Here is a 21,780-nt window from a genome sequence, read left to right as displayed (position 1 = left end):
AGTGGTTAAGATTCACGCTCTCACCACTGCATCCTGGGTTTGTTTCCTGGTCAGGGAACCACACCACCCATCTGTCAGTTGTCATACTGTGGCAGCTGTATGTTGCTGTGATGCTGAAAGCTATGCCACTAGTATTTCAAATACCACCCAAGGTGGACCGGTTTCAGTGGAGCTTCCAGACTGACAGCCTAGGAAGAAGGACCCAGCCACCCACTTCTGAAAAGGTTGACCATAAAAACTCTATAAATAGCAGCAGAGTGTTGTCTGATAGAGCCCCGGAAGATGAGAGGATGCACAGAAAGACCAGACAGGGTTCTGCTCTGCTGTACACAGAGTCACTAGCAGTTGGAATTGACGTGACAGCACTAACAACCATGAATGCTTTAAAAGTCCATCAGAAATTAAGGTAATATAAAAGAATTATACGAATTTACGGTATATCAAAATTTTATTTTAGAATGAAAACTGTTGTTAAAAATGAGGTATAGATTAAAATAATTATTAATAGATGGTAGGTAATGGTTATCAATAGTCATCGTATTTTTGCATTATTGATAACTCAGTAATTTATTTAACTTAATTAGGGGCCATTAATCACAAAAGTGTTTTAAAAACAGCCATAGGAAGAAAGATACATACGTGAGAATTATTCATCAGTTTTTCAGGTTTAAAATCCTCCTTATATAACTTATAGAAGATAAAGGAGAAACAGCCATTCACACATTCTCCTATGTGGTTAAACCGTGAGTTCATAACTGAAGTATCCACACAGGCGAAGTTCCGTCATCTAAGCCATGCTGGATACTTGGCACGTGTGTTCTATTCTTGTTGAAGAGGAAACTTGCTGTTGAGTCTTTAGTGAGGATAGACGGGGACACCTTTATAAACTTTTGTCATTATTTTTGCTTTTGGTTTAATAACAACCAACCTTTGTATCATGTTTCGCAGCTACAAAATACTTTCACGTGTTTTCATTCTCCCAATCACTAGGTAATTACGACCTTTGTTGTCCAGCTCGGGAAACCATTATGTTCGTAGAAATGAAATGACTCGACCAAGATCACATGGCCAGTAAGTGGCAAAGGCAGCATGTAAATGTAGATTTCCTGGCTCTAGATTTCCTGCTCCTTCTGCTAAATGGCACTGCTTCCCAAGAGAAGATAAGAATTGTTCCTCAGGATGGAATTCTTTGATTCTGTTACATATGGTGGTTTAGCGTTCATGCGGCCAGTCCAGAAAGGGCAAGTTAGGCAGAGAATCATCCAATGTCTGAGGCCTCTAAGGAAGGAGATTTCACACTGAAACTGTGAGATGTACTCTTCTTTTAATGAAATGTCAGTTCTCATTAATTCATTTATTCATCCCGCAATAATTACTTAAGAGTAGCAACCACATCACCCACACTGTCGGTGCAGAGAGTAAAGCCTGGCCCGTAGGCTGCAGGGCCCACATTATGATGACCAGCGAAACGCCTCTCCCTTGTCTGAGCTGTTTTTCTCTTCTTCATCTGCCACCTCCAGTCCATGTCATGTGCCTGGAATCTTGGGGGAATGTCGTTGCTCCTCAGGGGGAAGACAAGGAGGAAAACGTACTTTGTTAAAAATGCCTTATAAGGTTTCTACTCACGAGGTCTTTTTGGTCAGCCTATGGATTGGCACATGGCTCCGTTCTGCCAAATGAGCCAGTCAACGTGGGAACATTCATTTGAGCGAACATGTGCCAGCGTTGCCATGGAGAAGAAAAGGTGCTGGCATTTTGTTCTGGGATGCGCTGTCACACACACGCGTGCGCACATGCACCGCCAGTCATTAGAAGATGTACTTTAAGTCTCATCCAAGTCTCCTCTCCTTAATTCTAATCCTGTTCTGACTTCGGCCCTTCCTAAACATGAAGAAGACTTGTTCGCCATCCTGTGCTAATGACCCTCAACCCGGGCATATCTTAATCCCCTGGGGACGTTTTCAAGCAGCGCTGACCCACTGCACTCTCTGTGTAACCCCAATTAAGAAACAAAGCTCTCTGTGTCGTGATGGGCGATTGATAAAAACTTCATTCATCCCTTATTTTTAGGGTGTATTATTTTGGGACAAGATCAGGAAGGAGATAAATTCGAGAAGGCACTTGAAAGTCAGGAAGGAAGTAATTTGCCTTCTCAGGCTTTAGAGGTGGTGCAGAGTTAAGACTGGGGAAGCGCATGGGTAATGGGAGAAGTCATGGGCTCTCCTTCATGTTGGACACTGAAGAGTGTCATCAATCCCCAACCCTCTGCTGGCTCGCACCTCGTTTCCCAATTTCCCTGACCTCACGTGTGATAAACGCAACGTTGACACAGCCTTCCCCAGGTGGTCCCTGCACTTTGAGAGTGATGTTATTGTTTGTGTCTTGTTCTCAGCTTTTTACCTGGGCAAAAGTAAACTGCAGCAAAGAGAACTATTCTTACCAGTTGGAAAGAGAGAAGAGGAGATTGGTCCCCTGGCCAAGACAGAGTTTGGACCCCTTAGCGTGGTGTGCAAGGCTGTACACCATTACCAGGCCCCCTTTCTCCGCCAAGCTCCTTTCACTACCATGAGCTTCTTTGTTTGCTCTGATACCTCCATGCCTTTGCACACAGGGTTTCCTGTGCTTTGGAAGGGCACTGGGAGCTCTTCTCACCCAGGTACTGGGCCCTACCACCTCTCACCTCCAGCACTGCTCAGGGCTTTCTCCCTGGGTGTCATTGGCCCTGCTGGGCAGCTTCTGCCATATGAGCCACAGGGGTCCAATTAGGAATTAAGACATAGACTATTACAATCACAGGCCTCATTGAGCCGAAAGTGTTTAGAGTTATTTTCCAAGTGAACTCCATGGAGATTATTTTCATCATGCTTGCAAATAAGACCAACCATTTCCGGATGCATGAGTAGTGCTTTGCAGTTAGAATTTACTCGTACGTATACCACTTTATTTTATTTTGCTCCCTTCAGTAACGTTACAATGTAAGTAGGGCGACTCCTCTTTTCTCTATTTCTAGATAACTAAACTGAATCTCAGAGAATCTGACTTACACAACTTCTGTGTTCCTAGTGGCAGAAATGATCCAGTCGACGTGAATCTACTCCCACCTCTATCTCTGGATGTGAACAAAGGGAGTAAGCCTACAATTAGACAAAGCTAAGATACGAAAAACCATAATGCATAACACTGAGCGATGTGAAGGAGACTATAGGCTAGAGAAATTGGCAAGAGAAGGTTAGCATTAAAATAATAGCTGCCATTTTTGAGGGTTTAAAAGTTGAGGTGGACAACTAAAACTGGTTTCGAAATTCTAATAAAGCGAAAAATAAGATTTCCTATAAAGGTGTCACTGTGTGCCAGGCACTGTGCTAAGGGAGGGTTTACAAGCACCGTCTTATTTAGCGCCCCATCCAGTCCATGAGGCGGTTACTGTTACTGTTGTCATTTTCCAGATAGTCCACCGAGGATGGAAAGGTTAAGTCAGTTGTTCACGGTGACCTGGTTAGCTGCGAGCTGCGACTTGAACCCAGGCCTGTCTGACTGTGCTTTGACATGACGCTGAGCTGCTGCCTGTGTGGGCTGCATGGAAGAAGCAGGGCAGAGCTGGCCCTTGACCAGCGTCAAGACTGGCCTTTCTGGGGAGAGGAGGCAGGGGCCTTCAGGAGGGAAGCCAGCATGACCGGAGACACAGGGTCAGGATGTATGCAGTTTATGGAACTCTGGGGCCACCAGGAGAGAGGGCAGATGTCAGAGGGGCCGTGGGGATCAAGTGGGAAGTGCAAAAATGGGCCAGATTATGATGTGACCTCAGTCAGACAGAGGAGCTTGGAGCCAGTGGCGTAGGCCGAGGAGTCTTTGGAGGGTTTTGAGCAGGTGCAGGACATGAAAAGAGGGTGTCTGTAAAGACCACTGAAGCGGAGCCATGGCTGTGGGGTCAGTGTTGTGGCCACTGGTTTTCAGAATCCACAAAAAGACCACGGGCAGAGCTGAGGGCAGGTTCATGACTCCCTGCCCTGTTAGCATCCTCAGTCAAGGTGTTCGCCCTGCCCCGGCACACTGCACATCCCCGTTCCTGGCTTATGTGCAAACACAGGCATACCAGTGGAGACGTTTTCCCCTGCTATTAGGCTGATTGATGGAGAAGTCAAGCTCCTTCTGTTCAGTGCAGCGAGCTGATGGGCTTTTGTTCTCCAGGCCAAATTCCTAGGATCCTTTTGGTCCCAGAACACTTTGCCTGTGGAGTTTATGATAAGAAAGTACAGAAGTGAATGCACAGAATATCATTTGGAAATTATGGATGCAGATAGTCTAGGGGAAAATGGTGATTCCCCTAAACCCAGGGCCCTGTGGTATGGGATCAGTCGGCATGTGGGAGTGTGGAGGCCCATGCATCAGCCAGCACACTGTGTTAGAGATAAGAGGAATCATTCATTTAGCAAATCCTGGGTGCCAGGCCCCAGGCTAGGTGCTTTACAAATGTGTTTGATAGAACTCTATGAGGAAGGTGTTATGGGTCCGATTTACAGATGAGTCAATTAAGTCTCAGAAATATTAAATAACTCCCCCAAGGTCATATAGCTAGTGAGAAGTGAAATTACGATGTCGGTCTTTCTGTGTCCTTCCCACTGCACATGGGCAGGAAATAACCACACAGATGTAGCTGGCTGAGTCAAGGGTCTTTGCTTTTGAACATTGAGAGAATAACCACTGAGTTTGCATTTTCCCCTCAATTTTGCCTTTGAAATCTTTTGTACATTTGAATAGACAGAAGGCTTTTAGAATTGGCTTGTACAGACACGTATCTGCTCCTCCTCTTTCTGCTTTTTTCTCTCTTTCCAGCATCTTCCCTCCTCTCCATACCCCATAAATCTAGAAGAGAAGTAAGGCTAGCAACAGCTCTGTAGCAATCTGACTCATTGTTACACTTACCTGATCCGGAGGTGTTGGCGTCGTGTGCCACGTAGGGATGACTTGGGTGGATCTTGGGCCCTTGAGGTGGATGGAAACCTTTGTGTCCGGGGCACTAGCACAAATGTATGTGCAGAGCTGAATTCATATGTGTGTACTTCTCTCTTCATGCCCCCATGGGATGGTGTGTTGTGGTGGTTCTGTAGGGGCTGTGGTAGGAAGAGGCTGTGTTTAGGGAAGCAGGGCCCAAGGGCAGGCTGCACGTCCTTGACTGCCGAGCACCAGCGGGGAGTCGAGGATGAATGGGAGATGCCCTCTACATTTTTCAGAATGGCAACCCCTTAGAATAAGGCATCAGGCTCGCTTCTGTCCCTTTGCCTGAAGGAGGCCACGTCACTAATGGAACGAGGGGAGCACACACAGGTACACCCCGCAAGGACCAGCATCATCAAGCCAAGTCATCAGGACTTTACACCAACACTGGGTCATGGTCATTCCTGCTCTTGTGACTATGGTTGTTCCAACTTGGCCACTCCGCAGGCGGGAATGTCCCCCTCCCTTCTTCACGCTGGAATGGAATTGAGCATTAGGTCAATAAAATCAGCATTCTATTGGAGGTTTCCTTGTGGATTTTCAGATGGGGGAGGTTGCTAACATAGGTTCCAACTTAATAATGGTGCCCCCCTCCCCCATGAGATTAAGGACTTTCTTCCGAAGGGCCCTGGAAAGATTGTGTCTTCCTGAACTTGAATTTTGTTCAGGTTTCTGAGTGACTTCCCTTTCTTGGTTGCAGGTTTACATTTCTGACAGTCTAAGGAGCTCATTGCTGCCTAGGGGATAGATTGTCTGTTCCATTCACTGAATCACTTGGCAAACATTCGTGCAACTTGTATACATGAGATGATGGATTCCTCAGGCGTCGATGTTTCCGGCATGTTTTTTGAGGATCCTCATGGCCCTTGTGCCTACAATCCAGCCAGAAACAACAAAACCACTTGGATTGCTTGACTGCAAGGCATCTTCAGAACTGCATCTACATTTCTAGTGAGGTGCAGAGTAAGAAAATGCCTAACCAGAGGCAGAATAGCACAATGTCAGTGTCCTGGGTTCTGCTGTCGTATTGTCTGGGCTTGAGTCTCTGCTCTGCCACTTACTATGTGCTCTTGGGCGTGACACTTTCCTTCTCTACTCTGCCTCAGTTTCCCAACCTGTAAAATGGGGGTAATGATAGTACTTGCCTCCTAGGGTTTGTAAATAATAAATAAGTTATTCCATGTAAACCATAGAATGGTGGCTGATACATAGTACTCAATAAATATTAGCTTTTATTAAGCACTTCAAACCCCAAGGAAATCCTATTTTTAACTTTATCGGAGTTTTTAAACCAGTTTTAGTTTTACACCGTTTTTAATTTAGTGCAGTTTGAGTTTGAGTTGTCGACTCTTATAACTACAAACGTTCAGTGCGTCCATACAATATGCTAGGTGGTGAATAGACAAAGACAAATAAGTCTTTTTCCTTTTTGAAGTCCTTTTCCTTAAAGTGTCCAGTGGAAGCAGGGATTCCTGGGGATAGCCACACCCACATGTAGAGACTTTAAAAAAGAAGTGGAGGGGTATGGGGCTGAAGAGGACTGCGTCTGAGCCCAGATTCGTTCCTCGTGGGAACTTGGGTCAGCTGTGCAAGCTTTCTGGCTGTGACTCAAGTTCCTCATCAGTAAAATGGGGCTACAAGGTGACAGCCTCACTTCTAACGGTAGTTCACGTTAGGCAGCTGTGTGGAGGCACCGTGGGGATCCATCTTACTGAAAGTCCTGATCCCGAGGTTTCTGGGAATAATGCACGTGCTAGACAGGTGGACCAGCCCCCACCCCACAAGGCAGTTTACCTGCGTGGTTTCACATTAATTACATTTGACATTCTTGGCTGGCAAAATCCCAAACCTGAAGGGGGCCTGAATCCCCTTTCAGGGGATTTCTGCCAGCATCTACGTGGGGCCTCTGATTTGGAGCACAGTTTGACCTATTAAGCACCAGATCCTCTGATGTTACTAGTAGCCATCTTCTTCCGTTAGCAGGTATTCATTCTTTGGTCACTTCCGCAGAAGTTTGTCACGGTAGCGGAAACTGACTCTGTTTGAAGGCACGGCTCCGCTGTAGCAGTATCCTTGGGTGAGGGAGAAAGGGGCATGGGCTGGATGAGGTAAGGAGTGTGTAGATATTTTTACCCAGAAATGCGCCCTGCACTTCCGACCTTTTGCTTTTGCATCTGCCCAGCACGAGGTGGTACCAAAATGGCTCGTGGAGACTGCTGGAAGCCTGTGAACTGGAGCTGGAGACAGCAGGCAGCGTGTGTCTTTCAGAACACTGGGCTGCCGGATTTCAGGCGCTGAAATCGGATTTGAACCTCTCCTGGGTCTCTCTGGGCTGCTTTAATTACGGCAAGTTCACAGGGCAAACTCCTGCTGGCAAACCGCTTTTTCAAAAGAGGGTCACGAATACCAAAGTGCTGGGCGTGGAGGGGGCCCTGCGTCTCCCAGGGCCAGCCGGCTGGGAACCGTTTAGCACAGACCCCTGGCCCACCAGGAGGAAGTTTCCTGGCAGCGCTGGCGCTCGTGGTCCAGGAGGGTCTCAGTTTGAGCTCAGGCGGTGGCAGCATGCTTGTGACTCCCACCCTGGGAGTGCTGGCCCCAGCACAGAAGCTTCTAATCAGCGACACCTGCTCAGGGTGAAAGGCTGCGGGTGGTCAGGCCAGCGGATGTCTTTATCAGTGACTGAACATTGGCAGAGGAGCTCTGCTCACTCTTGAGAGCACAGGGCATAATGGGAGAGAGAGCTGTGGCCCAGGAGCCAGGAGCCCTGGGTTCTAGTCTCAGCTCTGCATTAGCCAGCTCTGTGGCCTCTCCCCTCTGGGCCTTGGCTTCTTCACATAGGGAAGCTGGCAGTGGGGTTGGAGCACCCATGAGTTTCTGTGGTGCTAACCCCCATTTCTGGGGACCGCAGGGAAGGGCACATGTGGAAGAGCAATTGCCCAGTCAGAGATTCCTTACTCAGGCAGCTGCCCACAGGAATATCTACTGGGAGCCCTGCAGTCAGACCCCATGGCACCCCGGAAACTAGGGGAGCTGGTAGCTAACCCACCTGTAATAATCCCTCAGTCTCTGTGAGCCATGAGGAGCTTTCCGATCAGGGAGGGAACCTCAGTGACCTTGCTGAGTTGATGACCCTGACCGTGAACAGGACGGAGGTAACTGGGCTCACCATGTCCATCAGAACGTAGAGCCACGTCATCTCCTCGGCCAGCCAGAGCCTCGCCACACTGGCTCCTGACCTCCTTCTCAACACCTGAAAGTTCATCCCTTCGCAGAGACCACACACTAGTCCAGCGGTTCTCAAAGTTTGTGCCCAGAGGCACCAGCATCATCTGGGAACTTGTTAAAAATGCAAGTTCTTGGGCCCCACCCCAGACCTACTGACTCCGAAACCCTGGGGGCTGGGCGGAGCAATTTGTGTACAGCCAGCCCTGCAGATGATCCAAGGCAGGCTGAGGTTTGAGAACCACTGCACTGGCCCAACCCCATAGTTGGAGAACTGCTGTCTGTGTGTGTCTCTCTCTCTTTCTTAAAACTGTATTTTATTATGAAGACAACACTGCAACTATAAAGATACTTTGAAAAATTACCTGTACCCCCACTGCCCCATCACATTATTGTTTCCATCTTTCTGGGGTTTCTTCCAGTCTTGGTCCCTTTGCACGCATATTTTTGCCACAGATGATATTAATAGAGACTTTTTTGTGTTGTCCTTTTTTCACTTAACATTATTAGTGCTTTTTCCCCCATTGCTTCATAACCTTCATACTTGTCATTTTTAATGATTGCAAAACACTTCCCTCATGTGACCGGCTTTATACACTTGACCACCCTGACCCTAGACACTGGCCACTTGCCACTTTTCACTTTTTGTTTGGAAGTCACCTGCCTGTCCCGGGTGAGGTCAGCTTCTGGGGCGTTCCACGTGACCTCCTGTCAGCCCAGTGTCTGATCTTCCTGTAAATCCTCAACATGAAGTTATCCGAAAAAGATTACCTAGTGGCAAAAACAACAACAAAAACCCCACAACAGACATTTTTAACTCTGCGGAGATACATCATGATGGAAAGATACCCGCTCTCCCGAATTTTGTTAACCTGAGTATCTTCTCATCTCGCTCCCAGGTGGTATCAGCAGAGGGGAGCATGGTGTGGGGGTGGGGACGGGACCCTCTCCTGCCCTGCTGGCTGGAAGCCCGTGGCCTCGCCCCGTGCCAGGCCTGCTGTCCATCATTTCCTGAGCATCCTGGTCCCCAGCAGGAAGGCCCCTCCTCCTTTCTTGTGCTGCCTCCACCCTCCCCCTCTCCCACACCTGTGTGCCCTCTTGGCTCCTTTCCTTCTTCTAGCTTGGCACGGCCCTTTTGGAGTCTGAAACACACAGCTTGACCAGTACAGCCTCTAGTGGTCGCCCCTTTGTCTTGAGAATGCCACTGATCATTCTTGCACCATAGAAATAACTGTATCTTTTAAAATGATTTTTTTTTAGGATAAATCCCTCGATGTGGGATTAGTAGGTCTAAAGGTAATCCTTAGGGTGTCTTTTATGCCGTTGTCTCTTCTTTTAGTGGCAGTCTGCCTTCATGCCCTAGCAGTGGCTCCAAATTGATCTTCATGGCTTGGCAAACTGGGTTCTTCCTCATTTGACTCATAAATCACAAACTCCACTCAGATGCCTAGAAGGGGCAGGCTGGTGACATGAGTATTGACTGGGCCAGACTATAGGAGAGAGCAGGCTTTTAGTGAACTGGAGAGTACACCCAACCTAACAGCATTCATGTGCAATGAGGAAAACAGTTCCAGTGACAGATAACGATGGGACAGTTCTAGTTTCCACCTCCATCTTGGTTGATCTCTTCCACTTCCTTTACCTGCCTCTCCCAGCACATTCCAGCCACACCTGAGTGGGGCCATGCTCACTCTTGCCTGCTTCGAGTTTGTTTGGCCTTGTTGCCTTTTCACATGCTGTTTGCTGCCTAAAATGTCTTTTTCCCCTTTATCTATGGATAACTCCTGCTCTTGACTTAAGACTTGTCTAGGAGGGTCACCTCCTGCCCAAAGCTTCTCTAGGACAACCTCTACTGGGTTAGGAGGAGGCCAGGCCTTTGGAGGGGCAGCTGGAGGGGACATTCCCTGCCCTGTGCTTGATGGAATGGACCACAGTGTGCTGAGCCTTACTTCCCTCTGAGAGCATCATTGCAACTCAATTTTGAAATTTCTTTCTATCCCAATGGACCTATGAAAACGCTGACGGTGTGGCTGCCCTTCCTGCACAGTTATTCTGGTTATCCCACACTGGCTGAAATGCCCTGGACTCTGGACCTTTCCAGGGACAGTCCAGGATAGGAAAATGCAGCTACATTTACCTTACGTTCCTTTCCTTTTCCAACTAGGGACAATGTTTTTTCATCTCTGTGTCTCCAGAAACCAGTTAGATGCTTGGCACACAATAGGTACTTGGTAATTTTTTTTGGATGGATGGATGGATGGGTGTCTGTATGCCCAAGGCCCCTGAGGGATGCTTGGGCAGCATCTTCCCCAGCGGGTCTCTCCCAACCTCTCCCCTCTCTTTGAGCCTCTTCCTCACTCAGCCTTCCCGCCTTTCCTCCTTCCTTCCCACCTCCCACTCTCCCATACTCATCTTTTTAGCCTTACCTTGATTTCATTATTGTTCTCTCTCCTTCCTTTTCTCTCACATCCACCCTCTTCCTAACGTCAGTCAGTCCATTCCCTCCCTCCTCTAGCTGGTTTTGCCCTGCCTAAATAGGCAGGGGGTTTTTCATTTGGCTCCTTCTCAGGGCCTCAGGAAGGAAGGAGCCCGAGGAGCAGAATCCCCAGATCATTTCAGGAGAAGAGCTGGGAGGAAGGGGGCCGTGAGGCTTCGATCCTGGAGCTGGCTCTGCCACGCGGGTCCCTCCCCAGGGAGTTCCCACCACCCTTCACACTGGAGTCAGCCTTATCCGCGATCTGGAGGTCAGGCTGGCGGGGTGGGAACGGCAAGAGGTGCCCCTGTGGCTGGAGCCCCCTGTTCTGGCATCCTTTCTGCAGTGGCTAGATTGAACCACTGGGTGGAGCACTTGCCCCCGCCCACCCCACGATGGCAGAGGTGGGAGATTCTGTCCCTGCCAGTGCTGAAGCAGCGGGGCGCAGACCTTCAGGAAGCTCAGGACATGCTTGCTTTTCCTTAGAGATCTAGAAACTGTGGCAGGGCCCTAAAGTTGAGGCCATCCCTAGGGGCTAGAAAAATCACCCTGGGTCGGTCTGCTCCCTGCCCCACCTCAGGCACTGCCACTCTTGTGATCCCAGGGGAGTAGCAGTATGTCTAGGGCAGGCTTGCAGGGGACAGATCACGAATAGCGACTGAAGAAGTAGAATGTGATTGGAGAAGAGTAATGCTAAGCCATCCTGGGTGGTGTGGGGTTCTGCTGCCCATGCTGCAGGTGAGGAAACTGAGGCCCACTGAGGTTAAGGAGCTTACAGTGACCGTCGGATTGGGGCAAGGATTGTTGTGTATTACTTAGTTGTAGGTCTTTATTTTTACTTCAGCAGAGGGAGCCACTTCCTTCCCCTCCTCCAGCTGCTTCTCCAAGTCGGCAAGGACTGCCAGCAGCCGAGGAGCCTTTGGATCTGGAGACAGCTCTGCCCATAGGCTTCCCACTCCCCCAGCACTGGGGTTCTGTCAGGTCCCTGGGGCAAGTGTTTAGGGCATCGCTTTCTTAATCTTTATCCCCCCGACCCACACTGGTTTTGAGGAGATGCCTGTTGCCAGTCTCCCCTGGACTGCCTTCAGTGTCCAGACCATTGGTAGCAGCTGGTGAAGAGCTCAGCTCAAGCTGGGAGGGAGGCACACCTTGAGTGCCCTATTTGCAAATGACCAGAGGCTGTCATTCTGCACCTGCCTCTCATTTGGAGACCTGATCTAGAGTTGTAAAGGTGGTGCCAGGAGAGAGCTTTGCCAAAGCATCTCATAAAAATCTGGCCAACGGGCCTTTGGGGTCCACTAGCTACAGCTTCGTGTGTTCAAACATCTTGGCTCTATTTTCAGATTTGGCAGGTGGCAGGTGGCAAAGGTCTTGAGGGGCTGAAGGTCATTCAAGGGCCAGAATGGCATTTATGGACCCTTCTCCCCAAGTAGATGCACCCTCCTTGTCATGGAGGGATAAGGCCGTGCTTAGAAAAGGTCCAGCTCTGCCACCAACTCGCTGTTAGTGCAGACTGAAATCCCACAGTCAGCCCCTGAGGATTCCCTGTCCTGACCCGCCTTCCATCCCACTCTCCGCCCTCCCAGCCAGCTCCCTTTTAGCTAGTCAGCTCCCTAAATGTGTTTTCTCCTTTAGAACTTCCATCTTCTTCCAGGGTGCTGGATGGGAGAAGAGAATTCCCACATCTTCACTTTTTGGAAAAGGTGAGAGTGTGGAGCTTTCCTAGAGCTGTGGAAGCATCCACTGATCTTTGAGACGGAACATTCCAGACCTGATGATTTGCTCAAGTCCATGGAGCCAGTTGATGGCAGAGCCAGGCCTGTCCAGGGAAAGGTGTTAGCCAATCCTGCTGCCATCTGGAAAGCAAGAAGGCTGCAGGGAGGAGGGGGTTCAGGCGCCAGTAGGATCACTGCTGTAAGCCGCTTCAGGGGAACTCAGAATGGCAGGTGGGCTGAGGGGGGTCCTGTGATGAGAAAAGGTTCCAGTTCATCTCACACAGGCTCAATTTTTTTAATTGAAGTATATTCAACAGTTAAGAATCGTACATATTTAAGGTGCATGATTTGGTGTACACATACGTACACTGTGAAACTATCACCATATTCAAGCTAATTAACATATCCATCTCCAGATAGTTACCACTTTTGTGGGTGTGGTGAAAACACTTCAGATCTACCCTCTTAGCAAATTTGGTTCAATTTTCAAGTGTGCCTTCATGTGTGCGTGTGTGCGTGTGTGTGTGTGTGTGTATGAGGGAGAGTGAGTTTCCTGGTCTATTCTTACTCAGACAGCTTCTGGGCTCCACTGAAGCAATTTCAATTTGGTTCTTTTGGCTTAAAAGGTCCCTGAAACACTTCAGCGAAATTACAGCTCCTTAATTTAGCTGCCTGTCATTTAGTGTTTTTTCCAGGTGGTTTAGGGTTGACAGTGAGTTAGACATTTGTAAAAATGTTTTGGAAACCATATCAGACACGTTGAAGTCAAAAGGAATATAAAGCACATTATTCCAGGAAGCATGATTGAAATTATTCTTCTGGCCACCCAAGTCATCTCTCTCTTCTTTCAACAAACTTTTCAGTCAAAGCCCAGGGATGGGTTGTAAAATTGTAGGCTACTTCTGAGCCTGGCTGCCTTTGTGAATTTCCTTCCTGATCACTGCCACCCTCATTTTGGTGACTTCTTCTTCAGTTGTGCACAGCAAAGGGCAAGGCGTTTCTGTCTTGTTTGTCGCAGCGTTGTAGGATGTTAGAGATGGGGAGAACTTTAGGGACCTTCCTCATTGGCTCACCCTGCTCCTCTCCCCGGGGCTTGGAGGGCAGAGGATGTGAGTGCGTTCATGACTGATGCCTGCAGAGTCGAGATCCACCCCCAAATCAATGACTCCAGACCACCCTTGCTCCAGGAAACTACACGTTAAAATGCTAACTGTGACATTTACCTGCCAGGTTTAGGACAGCTATGAGCTCAGAATTTGTACCCTAAATTAGAAATGTCTGCGTCACGTGGAGAACTTGGGACAACCACTCTGTGCCCTCATGGCTGGGGAGAAGTCTGCCTTGAGATTGGAGAATCTCCCTCTACCCCAACCGGCTCGCTCTGACTCCTCCAGCTCAGTTCACAGACATTGCCGGGCCCCCCTGCCGGTGCCCGGAATCCGAAGAATGAAAAACTGGAATTCCTGCCCTCCAAAAAATGACAGTGCAATGTGGTAAAGACCCTAAGGACGGTCAGCGTGAAGCCTCTCAGCATGAGGCCCCCGCAGAACCTCCTTCTTTCTCCAGGTGGTGACGGGGAGGATGTCCCGGCCGGAGAGTGTCAACTCTGCTGCTCACTGGGGTCACCTCTGGAGTATAGAAAACTCCTCCTGCCCACTCCCCTGCCCCCACTGTGATGTTTAACTAGCTGGCTGAGGTGAGACCCAGGCATCATTTTTTTTTAAGAAGCTTCCAGATGTTTCCAGGATGTAGCCAAAATTGAGAACTGCTGGGCTAGGTAGAAGGACTCACATTTGAGTCCTGTTCGGGGAACTGTTAAAAAATGCAATTATTTGTGGCACTGGTTAAAGACGGTAGAGAAGACTTTACTTATCAGGGCTCTACAATGAGGTTTTGCAGTAGTGGAGAGAGACGGGCTCAACTCTGAATAGAAGGACAAGCCGGGGTTTATAGCCAAGGAGCAGGGTGGAGTCAGTGGACGGAAAACGACTAAAAGGAAACATCAGAGGTAAAGCGGCCTGAAAGGATTCTTGTTGAAGGCAGGCCAGGGGATCAGACATCACCGGGGATGGTGGGGGATGGGGAACCTCATCAGTTATCCATGGTGATTGGATATCGAGGTGGAGGTGATCCGGTTAAACTGACTTAGCAGGAGTCTTGCTAAAATTGGACAATGCAGAGATGAACACGGAAGTCCAAAAGTCAGGCCTAGATGAGAAGGGTTCAGAGGAGCCTGAATAGACTTTGGTCAAGGAGAGAATCTGTCAGAATGGTGGGTGGCACATTGCAGGTGGAGGGTGTGCCCAGGGTGTGGGGCAGAGGGAAGGGTGGGAGAAGAGACAGGACGGGTTTGACCTTTATGATTAGGGCAGCATGGGGGCAGGGGAGTGAGAAGATCAGGTCTGCAATTTAAAAAGGTTATTCTCTCGTTGAGAGATTAGGGAAGGCCTGGCTCTCAGAGAAAGGGACTGCGTTCAGGGTGGGATATGTGACATCTGAGGTCCTCATTGGACAATCTGGTGGGGATTTCCAGGAGACAGTCAAATAAAGGCCTGAAGCTGGGGGAGATACAAAGGTAGGAGTGGTTAGCATTTAAAGACTGCTTAAGTGGTTTCTGCAGCCAAGGGAGTGAATTGTGAATCGTAACACTCACCCAGGGGGAGGGGTCCTGTAAAATCAGGTGAAGGACAGAACATCAACAGCTGTGGAGAGAGCAAAGGAAGAGTAAGAGTAAGTGCAAAGAGTGACTAAGAGTAAGTAGTCAGCGACAGAGGAGGACAAGGTTATATTGTGCAAACCAGGAGAGAAAGAGGTGGCATTCTGCAGACCACGCCCCTCCCTGTGTCATAGCTCATTCCTTAGTGGTCCCATCTGTGGGTCTTCCAAGGAGAGTGAGATGGAGGGACATGTCAATTCCTCTTAAAATTTCAGAACATAGCCGCCATTCAAGTGTAAGGGTCTTGTTGCCTACTTATTAAAAATAATGACAAACTAATACGTATTGTTTGCTTCAATTCTCATACTGTATTATGAGAGAAGTATTATTGTCTCCAGTTTACAGACGGAGAAGCTGGAGCTCAGAGAGAAGAAATAACTCCCCAAAGTTTCACAGCTAGGTGGGAGAGACAATCTAGGTCTGTCCGATTCCAGATTTTTCCGCTGTCTCACGTTATTTTCGTACCAATTACTTTTCTCTGATCAGACTTTAGGAAGATATAGAAGGCAGCTTAAGGAAGGGGTGGTGGTGAAATAGATATGCCTGAAGCAGGAAAGAAGAAGAGATTTTTTGAAGGATAATGTTCATTAGAACATTATTGACAGAGCTGTCCAACAAGAGAGGGACAACAATTTCCTTAGGATAGATTCTCAGAGGTGGCGCCGTGCTGGATCGAAGGCTGTGAACACTGACATCTGTATCAGTAAAGGCTCTAGTCCGCTGCAGTGGTTTTCAAACTCCAGTGTAGATTGCAAGCACTTGGAGGGCTTGTTAAAACACGCTACGTGGTTGGTCCCCACCTAGAGTTTCTGATTCAGTAGGACTAGGGCCACACCCCAAATTTGCAAGTCTAACGAGTTCCCAGGTGATGCCAATGATCCTGAGATCACACTTTGAAAACCACTGGTCTAATTAACGTGTGCTTGGTGCATGTGGTTCTATTTCCAAAAATGTAGGATGAATTTATTTGGCTTTAGATCTCTAAACTGTGTCAGCTGCCTTCTCCAAAGAAGAATGGGATGCTAACCCTTTGAGGAGACTCTTTAGAGTTTATTATTTTTTTAAAAAAAGCCTTCAGAGTCTGCAGAAAAGTGGTGCCCTAAGCTGACCTGCAGCTGAGTGAGGTTGACCAGCAGCTGCATCTCAGCGTGGTTGACCTGCAGGTGCTTCTCAGTGCAGATGCATTCGTCACTATGCATGTGCATCACCTGGGCACTTTGTTAAAATGCAGGTTCCAGTTCAGCAGGGTTAAGGTGGAGCCTGAGCTTCTGCTTTTCTAGCAGCTGCTGGTCTGCACAGCTGACCACACTCTGAGTGGCCAGGCTAGAGGATTCTCCATTGATTTACCCCCTTCTCTGACCCCTGAATAACATTATGGACATCTGAAATCTCTGTTAGAAAAGCTCTCTAATGTTCAAGAAAGCAGACAAAACAGAGCAAAGGCAGGAGTAGTGATCATGTAGCTTCTAAACACCCTGCAAGATAATCTTTCTGACAATACAGCTGAGCCTTCAAGAGGCAAACGAAACTGCTCAGGATTCAAATCCTGCCTTCTTTCCATTCCATCAAGCTCCAAATAACACACACAATACAACCCTCCATATCGTATTTAATGAGAGCAGGGTTTCTCCACAGCGATTGCCAGTGGGGACAGGTGATTCTGTCTTGCGGATTTCAGGGACTGCCCTGTACCTTGTAGGATGTATAGCAGCTTCCCTGGCCTGCCCCACCAGAGGCCAGTAGCTCAGTCCCCACCACCCCGCCCCAGTTGTGTCAACCAAAAATGTCCCCAGGTTTTACCAAATGTCCCCTGAGGGGAACATGTCTCCAGTTGAGAAGCACTGAACTGGCAGTGTACTAGAATTGCCTGTGGTGCTTAAAAAATGAGTAACACCTGGGCCCCACCCCATACTCCAATCAGTGTTTCTCTGAGGAAGAGGACCCTGGCATTTGTGGGGTTTATTATTATTTTTCTTTTTGGTGAGGAAGATTGTTGCTGAGCTAACATCTGTGCCAGTCTTCCTCTATTTTTTGTATGTGGGACGCCACTACAGCGTGACTTGACGAGTGGTGTGCAGGTCCCTGCCTGGGATCCAGGCCCGCAAACCCCAGGATGCGAAGTGGAAAGCGTGAACTTAACCACTACACCATTGGGTGTAGGCCTGGCCGTGCTGTGGTGGCATTTGTTTTTTTAAAGCTCCCCAGGTCACTCTAAATGGGTAGCCAGGCTGGAGAACCACTGGAGTGGTCTTCTAAATTGAGGCGTGATATACTTGTACCGGAAATATTTTAGGTTATTTTTGAGGCACAGTGAGAGAAGAGAAGACAGTGCAATTATAGTGTGAGAGCTTTAAAAAAAAGTATTTGGTTCCCTTCCCAATATTTTTTAAAGTAGCTATTATGCTCTAAAAACCCATGAAATTAATTTATCATCATTTGTGTTTCCCCATCCAATTGCAACTTTCCTGTTACTACTTCAGTAATCAATTTATTCTTTTTTAAAAAATAAAATGGGGTGGGAGATGGTCAGAACTCCTGCCGGGATTTCCTCCTCCCTGTGTCTTTTCTGTTCCCCCTGCTGCCCCCGGGTCGAGTTGGAGTAGACCCTGCGCCCCCTCCTCTGTCCTCTGGCTCAGCTGTCAGATTAACCTTCCTCTCCATCCTGGTGCTTCACTCTTTCTTCAGAAGACTTCTTTTTTCTCCCAGAAGTCTTTTTTCAGAAGACTTCAGCGGTTCCCACTGCCCTAAAGCAGACTCTTTTGCCTGAAATTCCGGGTCATTTACAGCGTAGACCCCATGCGATACCTAAGCTCAAGCCAGGCCGGTTGGGGTGTTCTGACGCTCCTGTGCCTGCTCCCACGCTTTGCTCACGTTGTTGTTCCTACTGCGCCTCAGCTTTGTCCCATGGTTAGATGGAATCTCTCCCTCTGCTCTATTCCTGTGGTTCCTGGCTGGGCCACTTTCAGAATTTCCCAGGATCTGTCTGACTCGGGGACAGCTCTGTGCCCATGTGTTCAGTTTCATGCCCAGCACAGCATCTTGCTGTGAGGGTACAAATGTGTCCACATGGAGTGGGCATGTCTGGGTTGAGTTGGGTTCTTGGGTGTTGGCAGCCTTTTGTTTGCTAATGCAAAACTGTGGGCCTGGCAATAATGTGGTTAATGAGTCCATTAAGGACAGATGACCAGCCGGGCTAGTCTGGCTGGCTGTCAGCTCTGATCAGGGTCATCCACTGGGTTCCTTGCCCGTTGGGTCTCACCGTCCAGCTCCTGCTCCCTCCCCGACCCACCCCAGGAAGCCCATGGCACCCCTGGGAGCACTGATGACAGGAGAGCAAGCAAAATGAAAACTTGTCACTAAATCACATAATTATACGGCTGACAGTTGTCACAGGATGATTTTGGAAACTCTTTAGGTATTTATCATGGCAAAGTAATAATTACAACAATAAAATGACAGCTTCCGTTTGTTTAAGTGAATTATAATTGTCATATTGTTTTCGTACATTTTACCTTCCTTGAGCCTCCCAAGAGGTGTGGACACGCATTAAGTTCCTTCTGAAGATGAAGAGATGAAGGATAGAACGTTACATTTTAAAAACAACATGAGATATTGTTCTCCGAATTTTTAAAGGTGAATTCTACCCATTCTCAAGTGTAGCTCATGTTCTGGGGCTTCGAAAAGCAACAACAGGGGGAAGTATTTCTTGAACTTACTTATCAATATTCTGACTCCATAGGAAGAATGTTTTTATAAAAATATTAACCTAATTTTGCGTTGACTATTATTTCCCCCTTAAATCTTTAAATCATCCATAATGCAACCCAATTTAACCTGGTTAGAAAAGAATTTTATTCATCATTGTTGTGACGCAGGAAACCTGGATTCCAGTCTTGCTCTGATACTTGGCACGGTTTATGCTCTCAGCAACTTAAATCCCAGTTTCTTCACCTGAAAATGGGCATAGTTCTTTAGATTGGCCCTGGCTGGGGGAAGGCATGATACTGTACGTGAGATATTTTGTGCACTGCCTGGGACCCCCACAGACAATCGTGGGTATATGTGGCATTCTGGGTGATTAAAAAAAGTCATATCTTTCTTTAAACTTTATATTAAAATATTTTGGGGAGACCAGCCCTGTGGCCGAGTGGTTAAGTTCACACACTCTGCTTCAGCAGCCCAGGGTTTCGCTGGTTTGGATCCTGGGCGCGGACATGGCACCGCTCATCAGGCCTTCCTGAGGCAGCACCCCACATGCCACAACTAGAAGGACCAACAACTAAAAATATACAACTATGTACGGGGGGGCCTTAGGGAGAAGAAGAGGAAGAAGAAAGCAAAAAAAAAAAAACAGATTGGTGACAGGTGTTAGCTCAGGTACCATTCTTTAAAATATATATATCTTTCATCACTCACTGATAATTCTGTAGGCATTTTACTAATACTAAATCCAATGAATGAGTCTATAAGGATTTGCTAGAGGTCATGTGAAGCCAACAGTGACATGACACAGATGAGGATGCTGAGACCAGAAGAGGTGGGGCGTTCCCACGGTCACACATCTGGCCACCTGACCCCTGGCTAGCCAGGGTTAGAAGCCTGTTCTCATTCTATACCACCACACCTAGCACATCTGTCACCCACTGTCCCAGCCTGGCCTGCGCTTGAGTCCAAGAAGAGTAATCGTGGCCTCATTTGTTCCTGCCTCCATTTGTCCCATGTAAATGGAGGTGATGGAACAGTGAGTCGGCAGATGGTGACATCCTCTTTATAATACTGTGTTCCACTTACTGGGCGCTTGGGTCTCTGGCCTGGTTCTGCCACAGTGCTGTTCATACAGTGAACATTTCCTCATCTGTAGAAATGTCTGAAACATTTCTCTACATTTCTAAAAGTTGATGTTTTAGGCTTAGTTTTCAGACTTTCAGATTTAAAAGAACTCACTGCACGAACAGAGAGTGCTCAGGAAACAGGGTGAGACGGTTTGGTGAGCCACAGCCTCCCCATTGGCTTTGTGAAGGAAGGCCCACCTCTGTGAGGGAAAGGAGACTGTGACGGTTGATCTTTCTGTGTGATGGTGACAGTTGACCTGAGACCTTTGTGACCAGGGAGAGGGGAATGAGGCATCCTGGCTAGCTTGGCCCCAGCTGAATGGATGAACTTCTGCTTCCTTCCCTCTTAAATTTCAGCTGCCTGTATGCCGGGGCTTCCTTATACATCGAGTGATGGTTGTACCTCCTGCGTCCATCTGAACTGTGAATGTTAGAAGAGATTATAGAGGCTGACTCCCCGCCATTTGTAGCCCAGGAAGCGGTTGGCCAGAGAAGGAAGGTGGCTTCCCTGAGGCCACACGGCTGATGAGTGTCACAGCCGGGCACTGAGCCCAGGCCCTGCTCCCAGCCCAGCGCCCCTCCCTGCTGTTCCCCACTCTCAGCCTCCTCTTTCCCCTGAGCTCCACTTTCCACCGTCATCTCCCACTTCCTCCCTCTCACTAGATCTGACCATGATGCTCTTTTTGTTATCAGTAAATGTGCTCAGTGGCAAAGTGTACTCTGTAATTAAAAATTAATCTGGTGACTAAGTGTGTCACTGTGAATATACTTCAGCCTTTAATCAGCAATGTGGCCCGAAGCCATCACTTTACCCCTCGGCCCTGTGATGTTAGGAGGGTCGAATTAGCTGACGTCAAAGGAACATTCCCATATGAGAGAAATGTTCTGCGCTTCCGAAGCCCCGAGTTATACAGGGAGAACGGAACTGACCTCAGCTGCCTGTAGCTGCCTGGAGTCCCAGGAGAATATCGGGGAGGACAGAAAACAGAGCTGCCCGCCCTGCATTTCCATCCCGTGTGTGAAGGGGCATCGAAGCTCCTTCTGCTTTCAAGATGGATACGGCACCAGCTTGCTGTTTGCTTTCTTGCCGTTGGTTGAGCACATTTTCACTGTGTTATTTTTCCATTGAACTTGCCGTAATGGAGTTTTCAGCTTGAATCCCAAGTTATTACAGCAAATCCTGCTGAATGGCTCAGAGGCATTTCTTGGCTTTTAGTGAAAATGGGCTTTGTGTTCTAGGCAAAAGGATGCCATTTTGAAGAGAATTGGCACAATAATTCCATGCCTGTCACACGATCACCACGTGACATGATGCGCTCCCGGCTGTTGTGAGAACACAGTGTTGTGACCAGCACCTAAGTGTTATAGATTGCAGCTACTTGGTAGTCATACAGACATAGAATATGCACAAAATGTATATGGAAGTGTTCTGTGTATTTGATTACAGCATGGGAATTGTAGATACTCAGGACCGACGAGCGTGAGGCTGTCCTGTATAGTTTGTGACCTGCACACAGGCAGCGTGACTCTGGTTGTGCAGTCAGCAGTGGGTCGCACGCATGGGCAGTGATGCAGCTAATAGGTAAGCATGCAGGTATTGAATAGAGACATCATGTGACTGGCCCCTGGGCATGACCTGTGCCTTTCTATGTGGTCCCTGTGCAGGTTTCATGCATTTACACGTCCAGGGCTGGCATGAAGATGCCACATGGGTGGTTATGTGGTCTACAGGCAGCAAAATGTATGGATGGCCACATGGTCAGCCCACAGGCCTTGTGTCATGCAAGCTTTCTGCGATCGTGGCGAGGCAAACAGCAGATGGGAGAG

General features: G+C 48.2%; 1 protein-coding gene across 9 annotated transcripts in view; it reads left to right on the top strand.

Annotated features, from left to right (window-relative positions):
• MSRA (methionine sulfoxide reductase A) overlaps positions 1-21,780 on the top strand; it is a 384,728-nt gene that overhangs the window by 330,709 nt on the left and 32,239 nt on the right. Inside the window, exon 6 of one of the 9 annotated variants that reach the window (XM_070505107.1) lies at positions 991-1,071. The exons of the other annotated variants lie outside the window; for them this stretch is intronic. Within the exon in view, the coding sequence (XP_070361208.1) occupies positions 991-1,038 (48 nt within the window). The 3' untranslated portion in view covers positions 1,039-1,071. The remainder of the gene's footprint in view (positions 1-990; positions 1,072-21,780) is intronic. 9 annotated transcript variants of the gene reach the window in all.

The sequence above is a fragment of the Equus asinus genome, chromosome 3, assembly GCF_041296235.1.
Source record: "Equus asinus isolate D_3611 breed Donkey chromosome 3, EquAss-T2T_v2, whole genome shotgun sequence".
In the NCBI taxonomy this organism is placed as follows: domain Eukaryota; kingdom Metazoa; phylum Chordata; class Mammalia; order Perissodactyla; family Equidae; genus Equus; species Equus asinus.
Note: the sequence above shows the minus strand (reverse complement) of the source record. Positions and strands in the feature narration are given on the sequence as shown.